Source organism: Mytilus edulis, chromosome 1 (assembly GCF_963676685.1).
Source record: "Mytilus edulis chromosome 1, xbMytEdul2.2, whole genome shotgun sequence".
NCBI classification, from domain to species: Eukaryota; Metazoa; Mollusca; class Bivalvia; order Mytilida; family Mytilidae; genus Mytilus; species Mytilus edulis.
This window is the reverse complement of record NC_092344.1, coordinates 7,271,398-7,290,374: the sequence shown is the minus strand read 5'-3', so window position 1 is coordinate 7,290,374 and position 18,977 is coordinate 7,271,398. Positions and strand designations below refer to the sequence as shown.

General features: G+C 32.4%; 1 protein-coding gene across 1 annotated transcript in view; it reads left to right on the top strand.

The window, feature by feature from the left end:
• LOC139522907 (von Willebrand factor D and EGF domain-containing protein-like) overlaps positions 1-18,241 on the top strand; it is a 50,055-nt gene extending 31,814 nt beyond the window's left edge. Inside the window, exons 9-22 of the mRNA XM_071316538.1 lie at positions 805-1,085; positions 1,276-1,362; positions 1,989-2,372; positions 2,977-3,126; positions 3,574-3,786; positions 5,392-5,603; positions 7,285-7,681; positions 9,237-9,386; positions 10,218-10,404; positions 14,731-14,915; positions 15,780-16,031; positions 16,505-16,544; positions 17,017-17,125; positions 17,908-18,241. Coding sequence (XP_071172639.1) covers positions 805-1,085; positions 1,276-1,362; positions 1,989-2,372; positions 2,977-3,126; positions 3,574-3,786; positions 5,392-5,603; positions 7,285-7,681; positions 9,237-9,386; positions 10,218-10,404; positions 14,731-14,915; positions 15,780-16,031; positions 16,505-16,544; positions 17,017-17,125; positions 17,908-18,100 — 2,840 coding nt within the window. The 3' untranslated portion in view covers positions 18,101-18,241. The remainder of the gene's footprint in view (positions 1-804; positions 1,086-1,275; positions 1,363-1,988; positions 2,373-2,976; positions 3,127-3,573; positions 3,787-5,391; positions 5,604-7,284; positions 7,682-9,236; positions 9,387-10,217; positions 10,405-14,730; positions 14,916-15,779; positions 16,032-16,504; positions 16,545-17,016; positions 17,126-17,907) is intronic.
• Positions 18,242-18,977: the final 736 nt, after the last annotated feature.

Sequence of the window (18,977 nt, the reverse complement as noted above, 5' to 3'; positions counted from 1 at the left end):
AAATGAAACTAAGAAGATGACACAATGTTGACTGTTGTACATTTAATTTTGACACTTTTAGCTATTGTGTCTGTTTGTTTTGTTAACGCGTCGCTTTCAATATAATGGAATTGGATGTGACTGTCATACAAGTGAGAGGTAATGCTAGTTATATAACCAGGTTCAATCCACTATTTTCTACATAAGAAAATTCCTGTACCAAGTCAGGAATATGACAGTTGTTATTCATTCGTTTAATGTGTTTGACCTTTTGATTACAATATACGATTTTGCAAGTTGTTTTTACTCTAACGGAATACCAATATTAAAATGAGATTAATTTTTAAAAAGTCCATGAACATTAAAAAAAAAATACAGTGACGAGGAATAACGACAACAACTATACTATATATTAGGACACCGATAATGTATATTCTCAACAAATATCCCTTAACCTGGTGTCATTTTTTTCTAAAACAATATACAAGGGTAGATGAGGGAGGATGGTAAATATAAAACAGTATGTGGCCTTGAAAAAGTGTCAAAGCATAGAATAAGATGTATATATACATGTGTATTCATAACAAAAAAACCATACTGATAGGAGTCGTACGATTTTTCTAGGTTATGTAAAATCCAACATTTTTAAAGATTCAGCCTGCATTTGTATTATAGTAAAGTCGCTTTTTAATATTACAACCTTCTTATATAAATTTGTATAACGATTTAATTAAGTATGTCACTGATGAATTTAAGATAAAATGCAAACAAGCAAATGGTTTTGTTTTCCTATCAATTTAAAACACAAATTATTTTTTTCAAAAGCAAACTTTCCGAAAGAGATTGTACCAGTAAATGTTGCCGCTGTGTTAATAGAAGGACAGAGCTATTCTATACCCATACACGGTAACCAGTATTATCCTAGCTTATTACCGGTATTCCGATGTAACTTTACTGACGCTTCAGAAGGCAGCTACGTTTATGACGTTCTCTGGTACATAAATGGAGTTCATGTTATCAGCCATTTTAATGTTCCGTTTTCAAATATTAATACTACGGACTTGAGAGATACAGATTGGATCAATCAATTTAAGATGAACATGGAGGTAATTGCTTAAAAGTGATATATAAATATGTGAAAGTAATAATTAAAGTTTATCTTTCTTTTCATTTTGTAAAAACATTTAAGCCAAAAATTCAAAGCATTACTTGCAATGATTTTTTATCTGTACGATAATGATAATGTTTGTATAGATGGACAATAATTTACAACGGGGTTCAATCCTTTTTATCTAGGTGAAATGTGCAATTCGTATTAGATATACAACAAATTCAGTACCAGGATTGCATCTGTACAGTCAACCTTATCAAGCAGGAGTTTATGTAAGTAACAGCTATTTCGTACACATTTTGACTATATACAAATACTAACTAAAATACTATCAGTAATATTCATACATGTATTTTTGTAAACACTCCGTCTAAATGTACTGTCTAAAACAAATCAAGCATCATGATGCTATCAGTTATGAAAATATTCTGTTTAAATCGGAGTTATTTCTTTTACAAAGTATAATTTGTACATTTCGAAACGAGATATGTATATCTATGTCGGCAATTTGTGTTAAATAAAAGTTATATTTATTCTTTCGATCGGTCTTTGAATTTCCAATGTAATCTATTGTTTAATTAAATGTTGAATTATTCAAAACACGAAGGTTTTTCTATGCTCACTCGTAGGAGACGAATTCGGAGCAATCTTTTGGAAAATTGGGTTTTCATTTTTCTTCGAATTTGTATTCGATTTGTCTTTCTATCTGTTTGTATTCGAGCACCATTTATTAGTCTAACTTAGACAAAACTCCTTTATGTCATTCCAAAGAAATAAGACTGGTATATCTGATGAGTCTTTGAAAAATTATTCAAGCATCTTAAACTGAGACTTAATAATTTCTGCTTGTTCTGCATATTTGATAACAATGACTTATTTTCATATGTTTCCTTTACAGCCAGACAAATATGAATATACTGTAATTGAAGGTGAATCAATCGACATAACCTTTACTTCGACTGTACCTGTTGGATGTATCTCATCACATGAGGCCATCAGAACACACTGTGATCAGAACTTCTACATTTTCCAACCGAAGAATGACCAAACTTCAGTATCATGTAGGAACAACATTGCTAAAAAAGATGTAGTTTTTCAAGCTCAATTTTGTGGTATCAACATTAAAAGTCTCCATTGGAATAATGAGAACAAACTGCGTGTGTATGGGTTTAGTGACTCAATGTATAACTTTCAAGACAGATCAACAATTCTCAAGATATCTACGTCAGCAGTATCGGAACTAAATGATATTTGGAAGGGTATACAAGTTCCAGATATAAAGGTAAATATTGCCAACTTTTTCAGCCATTTCCTTTTTGGTTAAATAACACAATTGTTGTCAGTAATATTTCTTTACAACAAGAAACATGCTTATGCAATCAAAATTAAAAATTAAGAGTGAATAAAGAGTTTATGTAGACGAAACGTGCGTCTGGCGTATTAAATTATAATCCTGGTACTTTTGATAACAATTTACACCACTGGATCGATGCCAATGCTGGTGGACGTTTCGTTCCCGATGGTATCACCAGCCCAAAAGTCAGCACTTCGGTGTTGACATGAATATCAATTATATGGTCATTTTTTGTAAATTTCCGGTTACAAGACTTTGAATTTTTCGAAAAAAATAAGGATTTTCTTATTACAGGAATAGATTACCATAGCCGTATTTGGCACAACGTTTTGGGAATTTTGGGTCCTCAATGCTCTTCAACTTTGTACTTATTGGCTTTTTAAATGTTTTGATCTGAGCGTCACTATTGAGTTTTATGTAGACGAAACGCGCGTCTGGCGTACTAAATTATAATCCTGGTACTTTTGATAACTATTTAACATTACAAAATTCCATTTATATGCTTGCTTAGATTTATGGTTTATTATTTCAGGTCACAGTTATAGACAAGGATGCTGTACTTATTAACAGGCAATGTCGATCCTACAACGACCCACATATAACCACTTTTGACGGGAGATTGTATCATTATATGGATGTTGGCGAATTTGTGATGTACAAAAATGATAAGGGTCCTTATTCGGTAAGTCTGAAAACATGTAAGTGGGATATGCATCAGCCATTAATATGAGATGGGGGCATTGTTTTTCTTTGTTGTTCTTATGAAATCATAGTTAGTGCTATTGAATTTTGAATCACATGTATACTAGTATAAGTTTTCAGTAAAAACTATAGAAACACTAATATTATTATCTTAGTATAAAAGGTTGGGTTTTTTTAGTTGTAATTAGTTATCAAAGGTACCAGGATTATAATCTAGTACGCCAGACGCGCGTTTCGTCTCCATAAGACTCATCAGTGACGCTCATATCAAAATATTTATCAATCCAAACAAGTACAAAGTTGAAGAGCATTGAGGATCCAACATTCCAAAAAATTGTGCCAAATACGGCTAAGGTAATTTATATCTGGGATAAGTTAATCCTTAGTTTGTAAAACTGATAATGTTTTCTTTATTATTTTTTCCCAGGTGCATGCTTTATTTACCAACTGTGGGTTTGGCTGGGTTGGGTCATCTTGTCATTGTGGTATAGCTGTAAGAAGTCGTAATTCCTTGTTTGTTTTACGGACATGTCAGACCATATCAAGAACAGAGAAGCATTTACTACAAGAACCTATTACTCAACTTAGAAGTTGTGATGAAAATGATTTAGTTATAGAACATGATACAAATAATTACAAGGTTTGTTAAAACATTAAAATTATATTTATATATTTAAAAGGTACACATATAAAACATTACAAAACAATTCATTCACCTGTTAGCACAAAATTCGTGATAACACTTACGAAAACCATATATCGAAATATCCCAAAATCTATATATATACGGCGATACTAATTTTCAAAAAACCCCTGAAGGATGCAATTATTACATTGGTTGCAATGAATTACATTGATTTCCCAGTTAACCGATAATTTCACATGTGAAATAAGCGTGGTTATTTCACTCTCTGACGTCATACAACAATAGGCGTTGTCAAGACGTCGAGAACGTCGGATCAAAACAAATTGTCAATGCGTAGGAAAAAGATATAGTTCCTTACATTTTCTACATTAATTTCATAAAAAAAAAGCCATTTGCCAATGTAATAAAAAGAATAACTAATCGCCGTATTTCAATATAAAAAATAAGACAACTTGTGACCGAACGCCGCTATGGATTAAACTCGTGCTGCGCACTCGTTTAATCCATGCGTCGTTCGGTCACGCGTTGTCTTATTTTTGATATTCAAATACGGCGATTAGTTATACTATCAAAAATTAATGGTTTAGTAGCTTTCACCCTTTTTACCTTACAAAGCTGACCGAAACCTTATCGATAAAGTGGTCGTTGTGTCGGTTCATTTGTATATATGTTCCAGACCGTATGAGTATTTATACCGTACGCGTACGGTCTGTGCCGTACGCGTACTTTTTCAGAATACGCATACGGTCGGACCGTACGCGTACGGTCTGACTATTATTAAGAAATAGGTCAAGTTTATTAGATACAAATGTATATAACAGATCAACATAACCTGTATCTCAAATTAATATAAAAAGTTCAAAAGTAATTGAAATAAAAACTTAATAGTTTAACTATTTAAAAAAAGCATGCTTATTTAATCTGTTAATCTCCTGTATTTAGCATGTCAGTATAATTTATTATAATAATTGCTGCCCAGTATACTAATTGAAATTGAAGTTGTCGGACGTAAACATAATGTGGGAGGACAATCGTTTTAGAATATCTAGGAACTTTACCAAAAAAATGCATATGCAAAGGAACATGCATGAACAAAACGTGTTTTAATGTAAAAAAAGATGACTTTCCTTGTCGAAGCAAGTGTCACCTTGGGCCAGAGTAATTTCAATTGTTCGCCTATTCACTTTATCTATCTAATTGTAATAATATCAATTTGTATAATCAAAAATAAAGATTTTGATAAATATTTGTTTAAATTTAACCCATATGATCCCGGCCAAAACATGTATGATCAGCTGGACCGTACGCGTATACTCATACGGTCCGACCGTACGCGTATGGTCCAAATACTCATATGGTCTGGAACATATATATTTCCATACTCAAGTCTATATTTAACCAATAATTTCAAATAAACTTCTATGACATGAACTTTTAGACAGCAACATTTATTTCACTGAAAAGCAGAGTGCTTGAAAAAGATTTGCACATTAATGTATAAAATTTCATATCAAGTATTTGAATAACACCCTGTAATTATTTTTTCTATAATACTGCTGATCGAATGCTAAAATTACTGTATTTATTTCTACTTTGTAGATAACATTACCTATCGGAACAGAAATTAAATTTACGATATCAAGATGGTCAAAGTTTATTACAATGATTGCAATAAAGCCATCTGTATTTGATATTAACGAGGCAAGAGGTCTATGTGGTATTCCAAGTACAACAAAGGACCAGTCGGACGATTTTACTCATCGTCAAAATGGACCTGTCGACAATGACCAAGATTTTGCAGATTCCTGGAGGTACAATTCAGCTATGCATTCATAGAAACACGAGTAAACACCCCGCTTTCTTAGTAACTTCTATTATTTTATTTAAAATATAATGCGATATTTTAAGATATATTGTTCATCAAACTTTATTCGATCCCGCAATCAGAAATTTGAACGGGATGTTCCCTAATAAAAAAAATGCTAAGAAAATAAGCTATTTCAAAAGTCGGTTATTTCATATTTCCGAATATATATCTATACCACTTTCTGAATCCACATCTGAGTAATCCTAATATTTTTCTTTTACGATTTACATCAATTTGGTAAATAACGTAAACATGTCAACCAGTGGGTCAAATCTATAGAAGAATTTAAAATAAATCGTCCTAGGTCGGAAGCTTTTGTTAGTCTTGAATGAGTTTCAATAGTTCATTTATATGTTTTGGAGTTTAGTATGACGGCCATTTTTTCTGAACTAGTACACATTCCTATTGGCCCAAGACCACAATTAATGACCCCGCTTTTCGTTGTTCACGAATATAGTTCCCTTTAATTATAGTGTATTTCTTCTTAAATTTTTTTCTTTCCTTTTCTCAAACATTTCTTAGCTTTTATAAGGTGGAAATGAAAGAAGAGAGGTGAAATAAATTTTTAGATGTTTAATTTTAACTGATTTTGATATGGAAAGAGTGATTAGGTCAGGTGCAAAAAGGTGATATTTACAGTTTTCGGAACATCTCTTGACTTGTCCATAGGGGTATGGATGTGTATTGGCTAAATTTGTAAGTTTTATACGTGCAATTTTTCTGAAACTTGGACATATTTTTGGACTTGTACTGTACATTACACACACAAAAAATTAGACAAAAAGAATAGGCAAATTTTTTTTAATGCGACAAAACGTTATAAAGAAATGATAGAGGAATTAATTGTGGTCTCGGGCCTATTTAGGGGTCAACTGGGACCAGGTGAGGCCCACTTCCTGGTGCGGGATTTTCTCGATGTGTTGAAGACACATTGGTTTCCTTCGGCTGTTATCTGCTCTCGGTCGGGTTGTTGTCTCTTTGACATATTCCCAATTTCCATCCTCAATCTATTTTATGTTCAGCTGAAATCAATTAAAAAATTGTCGTTACAGAAAGGATATCTTTTGTGGTAGATTTGAAATGTTACACAGGAAAAGCCAAAGCTTTTGTTCAATTACATTCTATTTCTTTGTTATCATTATACACCAAATATTATTACCAATAATCAGGCCGATAATGACATAATTTCCACAAAATTGTTCGGAATCAAACAATTTAAAACAAATTTTTTATAAGACTTTTCAAAAAAATTGAAAAAATAGCAAAAAAAAACGAGCTCCAAGGAAATTTTGAAAACGGAAAGTCTTTTATCAAATGGCAAAATCGAGAGCTCAAACACATCAAAGTAATGGAAAACAAACAACTGTTATATTCTTTACTTTGTACAGGCTTTTCCTTATGTAGAAAAGAGTGAATTAAACCTGGTTTTATATCTCATTAAATGCTAGTTTAATGCGATGCTTCATTCAACTGCCAGATTAGTCCAAATAATTTAATATCAATTTACTGACCAATTTTAATTTAAACACAAGACGATGAGTATTATTCTTGGGTGTGGAAGATCTGTTTCCTCATAGTTTATTGTACATTGTGCAACATTATGCAGTTGTTTCCTTTTCTTGTAGAATAACTCCATCAATGCTGGAGGAGCAATTGTTCAGCAATGAACCAGCTTTTCTTAGTTACTCAGATGACGAGAATGACAACAGTGTTACAGAGGAAAATTCTTCACATTACTGTACTTGTGAGCGACAAGCTGGCAGCACAGACAAACTAGAGGATTTTAATACTGTGCACTGCAATTTAACCGAAAGTACAGAATTTTGTTCAGAATCCTTCAAAACTGAAGAAGACACTGTTTCTTCCTTTTATACTTCATGTTCAATATCGAAAAGAAAAAAGCGATCTGTAAACTCGTCGGACAAAATTATACGCCGCAGCATAGGTGATGACGCTGACGATGACGTAATTGATGCTCCTCCATTAACATACGACGAGAGTGTATACAGTTCAGAAGTTACGGTATGTTTTCGTTTGTCGAACAAGACACTATCAAAATGTATATTGAAAACAGTATATCTTATATATCGGACGCACAAAATTATAAGTGTGTTTTAAATTATCTGGCACTGGGTAGATATCACTGCTTGTTGGCTGTATGTTTGTTACGATATCATCTGATTAGTAGTCAGTGTTCACATACTCACTAAGTATTTTCTGAATCCCCTATAGTAAAAATCAAAATCTAACTTAATAATACTGAGGTTCCATTTTGCCCAGGCAAAGTTTACCTAAGACGAATTTGACTACAAGGAATCTATTTAAGAAAATGTTTGACATTAAAACATTAACAAAGCTCACAATTCGAACATAAACGATAACGCCATGGCAAAATACAAAAGAGACAAACAAACAAAAAACGATAAAAATCCACCAAGACCTAGGGGTTGAACTCCAGTGCTCAAAGGGGGTATGTTTGTCCTGCTCTATATGTGGGAGCCGTCGTGTTGCTTATGCAAGTTCACGTCTTGTGACAAGTATCATTCGGCGATGTCAAAATCGAAAAAAAAAGAACACGGGATTGTAGCTACAGCAATTGGAACATATATTCGATCATCTGTGACAAAGATATTCAATAACGGTCAACCAACACATGATGACTTCTGTTTGTTAACTTTGCGATAGAGGGACATTTAATTCATTTCTTGGAACACTTGCGTCAAAAGCTTATGTACTTATGTTGTACTGTTACACCACTGTCCCAGGTATGGGGAGGGTTAGGGTTCCGCTTTCATGATGAAGCCCGCCACATTATCTATGAATTGGTATGTTGCTGTGTTACATATTTATTTTTCGTTCATTTTTTTTTTGTACATTAATTATGCTGTTAGTTTTCCCGTTTGAATTGTTTTACATTTGTGATTTTATGGTCTCTCATAGCTGATTATGCAGCATGGGCTTTGCTCATTGTTGAATGTCGTTCGGTGACTAATAGCTGTTTTTTTATTTCTTTGTCATTTTGTCTCTTGAGAAGAGTTATCTCATTGACAATCTTACCACATCTTCTTTTTATATTGTAAGCATTAACCCTCCATTAAGGAAATCATGATATAAAAAAGCTAACACATTTATATAAATATTATGCGTATAAAATTATACTCAATACGCAGGAGCTGCTGGAATGTTGAATATTGCGACGAAACGACGGTTCTATATAATGTTTTCCTTTTTAAGTCTTTAAAATTTGATTGATAGCTAAATGTTAAAAGATCAGTATAACATAAATTTCCTGTTACAAAACTTTGAATTTTTCGAAAAACTAAGGATTACCAATCCCAGGAATAGATTACCTTAGCCGTATTTGGAATTTTGGTCCTCAACGCTCTTCAACTTTGTACTTGTTTGGCTTCATAACTATTTTGATCCGAGCGTCACTGATGAGTCTTATTTATACGAAACGCGCGTCTGGCGTATTTAATTATAATCCTGGTACCTTTGATAACTATATAAGTAGTATTTACAGACAGTAAAATAATATATGCATGTCAAATACTTATCTCTGTCATTTAATTTGCAGGTCCCTGAAACATTTAAAAATGGTTGGACGGAGGAGACAGCATTGCAGACGTGCATGGAAAAAATAAACAATGCTCTTCCAACAGAGTTGACCAATTTGGTAGATGTATCGGTAACGGAATTTGTTGAATCATGTGTATTGGATATAAAGGTAATCATGATTCATAAAAACGGAGTCATGAATACGTACTTATATATGACATGATATTTGATAGACCATTTTAAAATGTTCTTATAGTTCTTCTCCACGCATTTCAACTATACCATTTCCTTTGATATGTAGCTTTTTTAATTATAAGCCAGTGACGAAACCGCTTTATTTATTAAAGAGGGTGTTTTCAACTTCACCATTTATCAATATGTAATACATTTTTGTGTCGGTCTTTTGGTATTATTATATGTTTTTGAAATTTTCCTTCAAAAAGGCTAATTATTAACTCAAAAACATCAAACTTTTGAGAGTCTATGACTTCCGATGACATGATCCAAACCATATTTCATAGATGAAATCTCTAGCACAAATTAATTGTGAAATTGGACGCAACAAATTATAAAATTGTTTTTTTTTACAAACTTCAAATTGGCTGAACATTCTAAATGTTTACCCTTCCGGAGCACCTGATTTCACTCCAGTTTTTAGTGGAGTTCGTGTTTCTTATTTATTATTTATACTTGTTGATGTGAATGTCCTTTGGTTTTGTGAGTCTTTGTTAACTCCTTGGTTTTAATTGTTATTGTCTTCTATTTACAAGGTTTAACTTAAAGTAAACTTCTTCAAATATGTAACACCATTATAACATGTTTGGAGCATCATTAACAACAGAATGTGTTCAGGACTTGTATTTGTTGTTTAATATGACATTTGACTACTAGTATTTGGAAATACATAACTGAGGCTTTTGATATAGCACAAAATATGATCAACCAAACTTATAAATAGTTGGATATCTTTAATGGACGAATTTAATTTTATTTTTTATAGCTTGTCGGAGATACCACTTTCCTCCCTGATACTATTGGTACAATGCTGACCTACATCATGACAGAAGTGCTGAGGAATGAATCCTTGTACATACTTAATACAACAGACGGATCACAGACTTTAGTAGAATATTTCACCAGCTTGATGTGTCCTAACAACTGTAGTGATAATGGAAACTGTACAATGGGTAATTTTTGTTCTTTCTCAGTCTATGGAAGAAGCGTATCGATAAGAACTTTTCTTATATCACATAGCGATATTGTCTAATATCAATTGTAAATATTCAGACATTCCAGGCGGAAAATGTTGTTTTCGGCAACGAAAAATTAAGAAAATACTAATTTTAAAACTTATTGTTCAAATATAAACAATAATTGAGTCTAAATATACATGCAGAAGTTAGTTAGAAGCTTAAGTTTGTGTCAGTGTAAAATTTGAAGTGCTGTGTTTTTCTTATATACATAAATAAACAATGCGATACTTTTAAAATATCATAGCGGTGTTTTTGTTATATCAATTTTAGTACCGATTAGTATTAATATTAGACTGTTGTACCAATATTTTGACAATTTTACCTAGTATGTCTGTTTTTTTTCACGCATCGTTGTAAATATGACAGAATTTGATGAGACTGTCATACACGTGAGAGGTGAAGTGCTATAAAACCAGGTTCAATCCACCATTTTCAAAATTTGAAAATGCCAGTACCGAGTCAGAAATATGACAGTTGTTATCCATTAGTTTGGTGTGTTTTATCATTTGATTATACCATTTGATAAGGGACTTTCTGATTTGAATTTTCCTCGGAGTTCAGTATTTTTTAAATTTTACTTCTTAGTAGTATTGTATGTAAATAAGCAGTTTTAAGACCATTGCTTTAATTCAAATTGTTTTTGATACATGTTACAAATTTCTCGATTGGTTTTGGAAGCAAATCTAATCAAATAAGAGTTTAATAAACAATGCCGTAATCAAATAATCAAATAGCTAAGTATCAAAATGATTGACCTGTATTTTTGAATCTCCTTTTTTTTTTCTTTTTTTTTTTAAATTAGACCGTTGGTTTTCCTGTTTGAATGGTTTAACACTAGCAATGTTTTTGTTCCTATATAGCGTGGTGTTCGCTGTAAGCCAAGGCTCCGTGTTTAAGGACCTACTTTGATCTATAATGGTTTACTTTAAACAAATTATTACTTTGATGGAAAGTTGTCTCATTCGAACTCATGGACCACCTTCTTATATCTATAAATCTTTAAAATTTCCCCTTATAAATAACTGCTTTCCAGTCCTCCAACTGAACAATCTAAATTTATGAATATAGAAAAGAAATATATATATAGGAAGATGTGGTGTGAGTGCCAATGAGACAACTATCCATCCAAATAACAATTTAAAAAAAAAGTAAACCATGATTATAGGTCAATGTACGGCCTTCAACACGGAGCCTTGGCTCACACCGAACAACAAGCTATAAAGGGCCCCAAAATTACTAGTGTAAAACCATTCAAACGGGAAAACCAACGGTCTAATCTATATAAAAAAACGAGAATCGAGAAACATGTATATATTACATAAACAAACGACAACTACTGTACATCAGATTCCTGACTTTGAACAGGTGCAAACATTTGCAGCGAGATTAAACGTTTTAATGGATCGAAAGCTTTTCCCTTTTTCTGAAACAATAGCATAACATCACAACATAGAAAAACACACGATAAAATATCAATTGGCAGACTTAACTCAATCAAAAAACGTAAATTAATACACAATGAACGAATGAACGAATATACACATTTCTAACGTGAAAAGACATTTACATCTTATTTATTTGTGTTCTAAACATTTTTTTTAGTACTCATTGAAGAAATGAATTTATAACAAGCGATACGGATTGTTATTTTGCACTAAGAAAAGTTCGCGTATTTATACGATCGGTTACTAGCCAAAAACGAAAGTCAAATCTCTGTGGCAACAATACATTGGAATACCCTCACGGTCATCGCGATGTAAAAGAGCGTCCACGCGGCGAGCTGATTATGTTCATAGAGATATCGATTTACCAAAGGGGAAAAGTCTTTGATATCCAAAAAGAACTGTCTTCCTTCTCAATACCTTTTGCTATGTTAATAATAAATATATTTTCTGTTTGACAAGATTTTTGATTTTCGTTGTATCTGAAGTTGTCCAATTTATAGTCTGAGGCTACTCAGTTGGTATCTTCAAAGAGCGGGACACCAGCATTTGTACATTTTAATTTGTTTGGATTATTGATTTTACCATTTGAATATTCATTGTATTTTGGAGCTGTATCGGATTGGATTGTTTGAATGAATGTTTCTTTTAAGTAATGATATTTTTTGTCTATTTCGATATTACCAAGGTGGGTAGACTATAGCAGTGTGACCAGTAAATTAGAATCTAATAGGTCGGTAGACGTATTTGCAACCGCTTTTAAATTCCGCCATTGCATCATCACTTCAAATAGAATTATAAAAAAGAAGATGTGGTAAGATTGCCAATGAGACAACTGTCCACAAGAGACCAAAATAACGCAGACATTGACAATTATAGGTCGCCGTACGGCCTTCAACAATGAGCGAAGCCCATACCGTATAGTCAGCTATAAAAGGCCCCGATAAGACAATGTAAAACAATTCAAACGAGAAAATAACGGCCTTATTATATAAAAGAAAAATGAACGAAAAACAAATATGTAACACATAACCAAACGACAACCACTGAATTACAGGCTCCTGACTTGGGAAAGGCACATACATAAATAATGTGGCGGGGTTAAACATGTTAGTTAGTTGGTTAATCCATGTGATTGAAAACAATAGACTGAACAGTTTGTTAACACTTTCAACTATTAATAGGGTCAAGCAACATTTTCGGAATGATAAGTTCATGTAAGCGTTAATTGTGTTACAGTTACGAAATTTTAGTGATGTTGATCCTAAAACATTGAACTGGTCATGATCTAATGAATTATGTTTGCAGTTTTCTTGACATGCATTGTGACGTGTCATCGTATTAATTCTATATTAGAAAACTATAGCAGTTATATTAGAAAAGTATCGCATTCATAAATTTTTGATATTAAAAAATCATCGCTATGTTATAAGACAAATATCGCATTGATATTTTAAAATATAGCAGTATCGTTGACTTATAGGTGATTTTGACGTAGCAAACAATTGAATTCATCTCAATTGCATTCCACTGAATTTGCTACATGATATTTATAGAATGTGTACATCTACAAATGGTAAATCGTGCATTTATGTTTCATTTATTCAATAATTCAATTTTCTCGTTTAAATACACCTTGCTTGTTATTACATAAGATAACTCATGAAAATTATACACCAGACGTATGTCATATTAAATGTCACCCTGTTTTAAGAACAGAGTCATTACTTTATACCGAGAAATATGCCTTTCTTCGTACAAATGCTAACATTCGTCTGAAATTTCCGTCAATGCAACTCGTTGATATAAGACAATATCGCTCGTTGATATAAGAAAAGCTTTTATCGAATCGCTTCTTCGATAGACTGTTTCTATCGCTTATTTGATTGAATATTTTTATAAACAATTGGTCTCAAACTGAGATGGAACTTCGTAGGCAGCACATGTAGTGTGTGTCCGCACTTGTTTCACATATTTTACACGTACATAAGAGGTAGCAAATATTTTACAACATGAATAGCCGGACATATCGATACTTCAATATATCCATTTCTTCAGAAAATGCCTGTATACTTTTTCACTTCTTCCGTTGATCGATAACGATTTTGTATGTTGTTAAGGACTTGCCCTTTTTGAATTTACCTTTGAGCTCTGTATTTTTGTTATAATTTTTTTACAGCAACCCTAAAAAACAAGGAAATATATAATAAACACGAAGACTAAGATTAAAAAAGGCAAACACGAGTTTCTAGATTTTCGCATAGAACATTCAATCTCTTAGTACCAAATACACCCCATTGGAAACAAAAAGAAAATCAAAGTTCGGGAAGACTATTCGCGTATTAAATACGACAAACGCATGGGTAAAAGTAAAACAATATTTACAGTACAATATAATAGATTTCTAGCTTTTGCTGAATGCTAGCTCATGTCGTTTCTTAACCTGTTGAAAGAGAAATCATGCTTTCGAGTTCTTGAAAATCCTGTCATTCTTTGAAGTAGGTTGTAAACCGAACGGTAAAAAGACAAAATCTTTTGCGAATCGAGTATCAATAGATGTACTGAATTTACAGACCGACAAATACGTTACTAAAACATACAAGTCAGGTTTTAAGTTGTTAATAAACGAATATACGTTTGATAACTTGATAATAACCTACTACACTATAATTACACAAATTATCAACTCGTCCTATGATGCAAGATGGAAAGATTTAATTGTCATACTTTTGATAACATTTTGAAAGTGGAAACTACTTATCTTTAACAATAAATTCCTTGAAATGTAATTATAGAGAAAATTATATTTTTCATTTAGGTGTTTGTCTGTGTAATGGAAAATACGTTGGAGATGACTGCTCTCAGTCAATTTCAATCCCACCATCAAATACCAGTATTCCCTTTGACGGGCTTTGTACACTTGGAACACGTAACTGCAGGAGCACAAATGTGTATGGTAATTTTATCTCCAAGATTGTCTGGTACAAACTAAAATATTTTCAGGTAAAATCAAGTTTTTGTATATAAAAAAAACGGTGTTGTTGTTGCAAACATTTGTTTTATATTTCCGCGGTATTTAAGATTTAAGAACAAGGGTTTCCTAAAAGATTGTCAATATTTGAATGCTTTTGAATGTTGTATTTTTTTTTATCTTCATTATTATCATTGGTTAAAGAACTGGACTGTTAATCTCCCACAGATATTTTGCTTCAAGAAAACACCGACTACAATATTTTGATACATGCATTGTAGTTGTAAATTATCAGTTTATCTAACTGTTATAGTTTAATGGTAAGTCTGGGAAGAGAGTTTCGAACACAGTTATAGAAAGATGGGAGATAAGTATTTGATAACTAAACTCAAGGAAGTCGAGGATCAGCCGACAAAGTCATGTAAAAAAACACGAAAAAAACGAAAAAAAGCAGTTTACAAAACATAACATATTAAACTAAAGAGTGAGCAATACGTACCTATTAAAAAAAAACTTGGCGATCTATTGTGCTTTGGAGTGTAGAGTGTACGCAAATCCTGCTCGTCGTGTGGCATTCGTCGTGTTGCTCGTGAAGGATAAATTCGGTAGTCTATGTTTGTGTCAAATTCATTGTGTGAGAGGACGAAATCATGTTAACGAATTTAGAAATATGCTTCATGTGCATTTTCAATTTTAAAATATTTCATTGAATTCTATTTGATTATGTATTTGTTGACTGGTGTTCTTCAGCATAAAAGTAGTCAGGATCAGCTTGGTGCAAACTAATTAACTAACTTATATCAAAAATTCATTCTATGCATCTTCAACTTTTTATACTCTAAAATATTTAATCAGTTTGTAATACATATCACATTTTAACTTTCAACTGATTGCAGATTGTCACAGATTCCGTTACATATATATCGGAAGACGCTGTCTTCGAGGCAAATTTTAGGAATATGTTCATGGTATCAGTAGATTTTGAGTCCTCCAGGAGAAAGAGAGAAGCATCCGAAACATTTATGGCGGAAGGATATGAAATCAGTCTTTCATATGATGGTACAAGTTTCGGAGAATCTACCAGAATAATTATTTATGAAGAAACTTGTTATTCATGTAATTCCACATCTATCGAATGTGTTGAACTGGTATGTTTAAATTTGTATTTGAAGTTAATCAAAAAGCTGGTTCTAGTTATCCCTCAATTTTGATTATTCGTTATCTGATCGTTTCTTCTAATGTTCGTTGTCTTTTTCGTAATGTAAGCCTCTTTTGCTGATTTTTGGAATTTATGTATTTGTAGAAGTTCAAATTCCCAATACAATAGCAGTTTTCTAATTGATATTCTTAATGTTATTGTGTTGAGCTTATTCGTTAAATCTGTATTTTCTAAACGAGTAACTGTATTATTTTTCTAGTCATAGCCAATGTTAGTTTAATAAACATAACAATTCTTTGTGCATACCGTATGAATATACAATGTACACGCGCTTGGTTGTATATCCTTGTTTAAAAACACTGTACCAATAACAATCAAAATGTGTCCACACTCGTTCTCACAGAAAGCCTATGTTTATTATTTCTTAATGATTCAATCAGATGCTTAACTTTGCTCTTACAGGATACGTGCAATCCAACTGTAGTTCCTATAACAGAGAATGGTAAGACTTATACTAGATTCAATATTGATAAAACTTATTAATTTGGTATGACAAAGATGGGTTTCGTCTACGTTTAATTTATCTGTGTCATTTGAATCAAAACTGTTACAAGGTCAAATTAATTATGAAGTTGGAGAGCACTTAAAAAACAAAGTTTCATAGGTCTGTGCCAAATTATATGAAAGCTATTTATACCTGAGGTTGAAACCCCATAAGATTTCGATGAATTTTAATATCTAACGAACAGCAAGTTCACAAATGATTTCGGCTATTTGGTGGAATGTTAGACAAGTTTAGTTAAAGAATTGTGTACACGCTTGTGGTATTATGACGTTAATATCACGTTAAATTGGTTATGTAAAATGCCTGTTGACACTGATTTCGTCCCCAGACTTGCCCCTGTATTGTCATTAATTACAGTCCTGTATAAAATCAACAATACTATTGATTTTATTTATCATGTGTATTTCAGATGACAAGAAATCATTTGTGGTGATGGCTGCTGCTTTGGGAAGTTTTTTTCTCGTCATAATTCTGGTCATTGGATTTATATATTACAAAGTCAAATCAAACAACACAAGGTTAGTAACTTCAACAATGATACTAATAGTAAAAATTGGGAATGGTATGGGGAATGTGTCAATAGACAACAATCCAACCAAAGAGCTGAAAACAAAAGGTTCTTCAACACGACGAGAAAGTACCGCACACGGAGGCAGGTTTAAGCTGACCTCTTAAACAAAAATGTGTACTATTCATAAGAAGATGTGGTATGAGTGCCAATGAGACAAGTCAAAATGAACAACAAGTAAACAATTTTAGGTCAAAGTACGGCCTTCAACACGGAGCCTAGCATCATACCGAACAACAAGCTTTAAAGGGCCCCACAATGATAACTGTAAAACATTACAAACAGGAAACCAACGGTCTAATCTATATAAAAAAACGAGTAACGGCGGAAACGCTTGTGACCCATGCACCAGTCAGGTACCTGATGTTATTTTTTAAATACTAAGGCTTTTCTACCTCAGGAATAGATTACCTTAGGTGTATTTCGCAAAACTTTTATGAATTTTGGTCATCAATGCTCTTCGTACTTTATTTGGTCTCTTCAACATTTTTTTTTATTCGAGCGTCATAGATGAGTTTTTTGTAGACGAAACGCGCGTCTGGCGTAGGTGCAAAATTTAAATCCTGGTTTCTATGATGACCCCTGAGTTTATTTAGTGGTTACCGTTTGTTAATGTGATGGTTCATAAGTGTTCCTCATTTCTGGAACATAAGAAGGACGACATGCTAAAGATACATTTTTATGTAACCAAATGAAGGAACAAACGTGTATTAATATTGTGTCTGCTTGTAGAACAAAAATCATTCCAGATCAAAAAGAACGAAACCTTCATCTTGAACATAGCACCGGAAGCCATATTTGGATGTCAACCGATAAATCTATCAGCGATCTGGAACTTGAATTCGATGACAGTAGAGGTGAAACACCTTTTGAGATGTTTGAAAAACAGTTGCCGCCACTGAGTCACTACAAACACAACATATAGAATAGATCATGTTAGGAAGAATATTGCAGTGAAGATTTCTTTAATTTTGTTATAGTTTGTGTCTACAAAAAGAGTAACAATTTGTAAATGACACATGTAAAATATATCATTTAATAAAGTGAAGGTTGTTGTTTTAATTTACATGTATTGTCAATAAGAAATATTAAGAGCTGAAAGAATTTTGAGCACCAGAAAACTAGTGTTGCCTCGAACTGACTTTGACTTTGTACCTGCGATTTCATTATTTTATTTGGGGTGTGTGTTGTTGTTTCTTTTAATGGATTTTTCATTCTTCAGATACTGTTTACTTGTCTTTGTTTTCGGTTTTTTTTTTGTCTGTCCATACTTAGATAAAACCGATTTAATGTATACTATTCATAACTGTTAAACTGTTATTGTCGTTAATGATATTTTAGAACTTGTCTCATAACAATGTTCATAACGGAAGATTTGATAGAAGCCATTGGTTCCTTATATAGCAAAAACAGTAAAGTAAAATTGACTGTTATAACCTTTAAAACCATAAATATATGTTTATTTTTATGTCGAAATTAGGATATTTCATCTAAAATCTGCATTTTCTACATACATTTGATTATTCAGATACATTTTAGTAAAATATATGTTTGCTTAAAGTACAGGGTGCCGAATGGGACTCTTGTGGTTTTGTACTCGAAATACAATTTTGTACGGACAAAAGTGACTTTTGTTCAACAAAAATGAGTTCAGTTTAACAACTTTTGTAGCATAATACAAATTTAAAATTTTGTCATACAAAATGATCTTTCAGTGGACAAAAGTCACTTTTGTCATGACAAAATTCATTTTTGTTACACAGACTTGACTTTTGTTACCTAATTTGAAAATTGGGCGACAA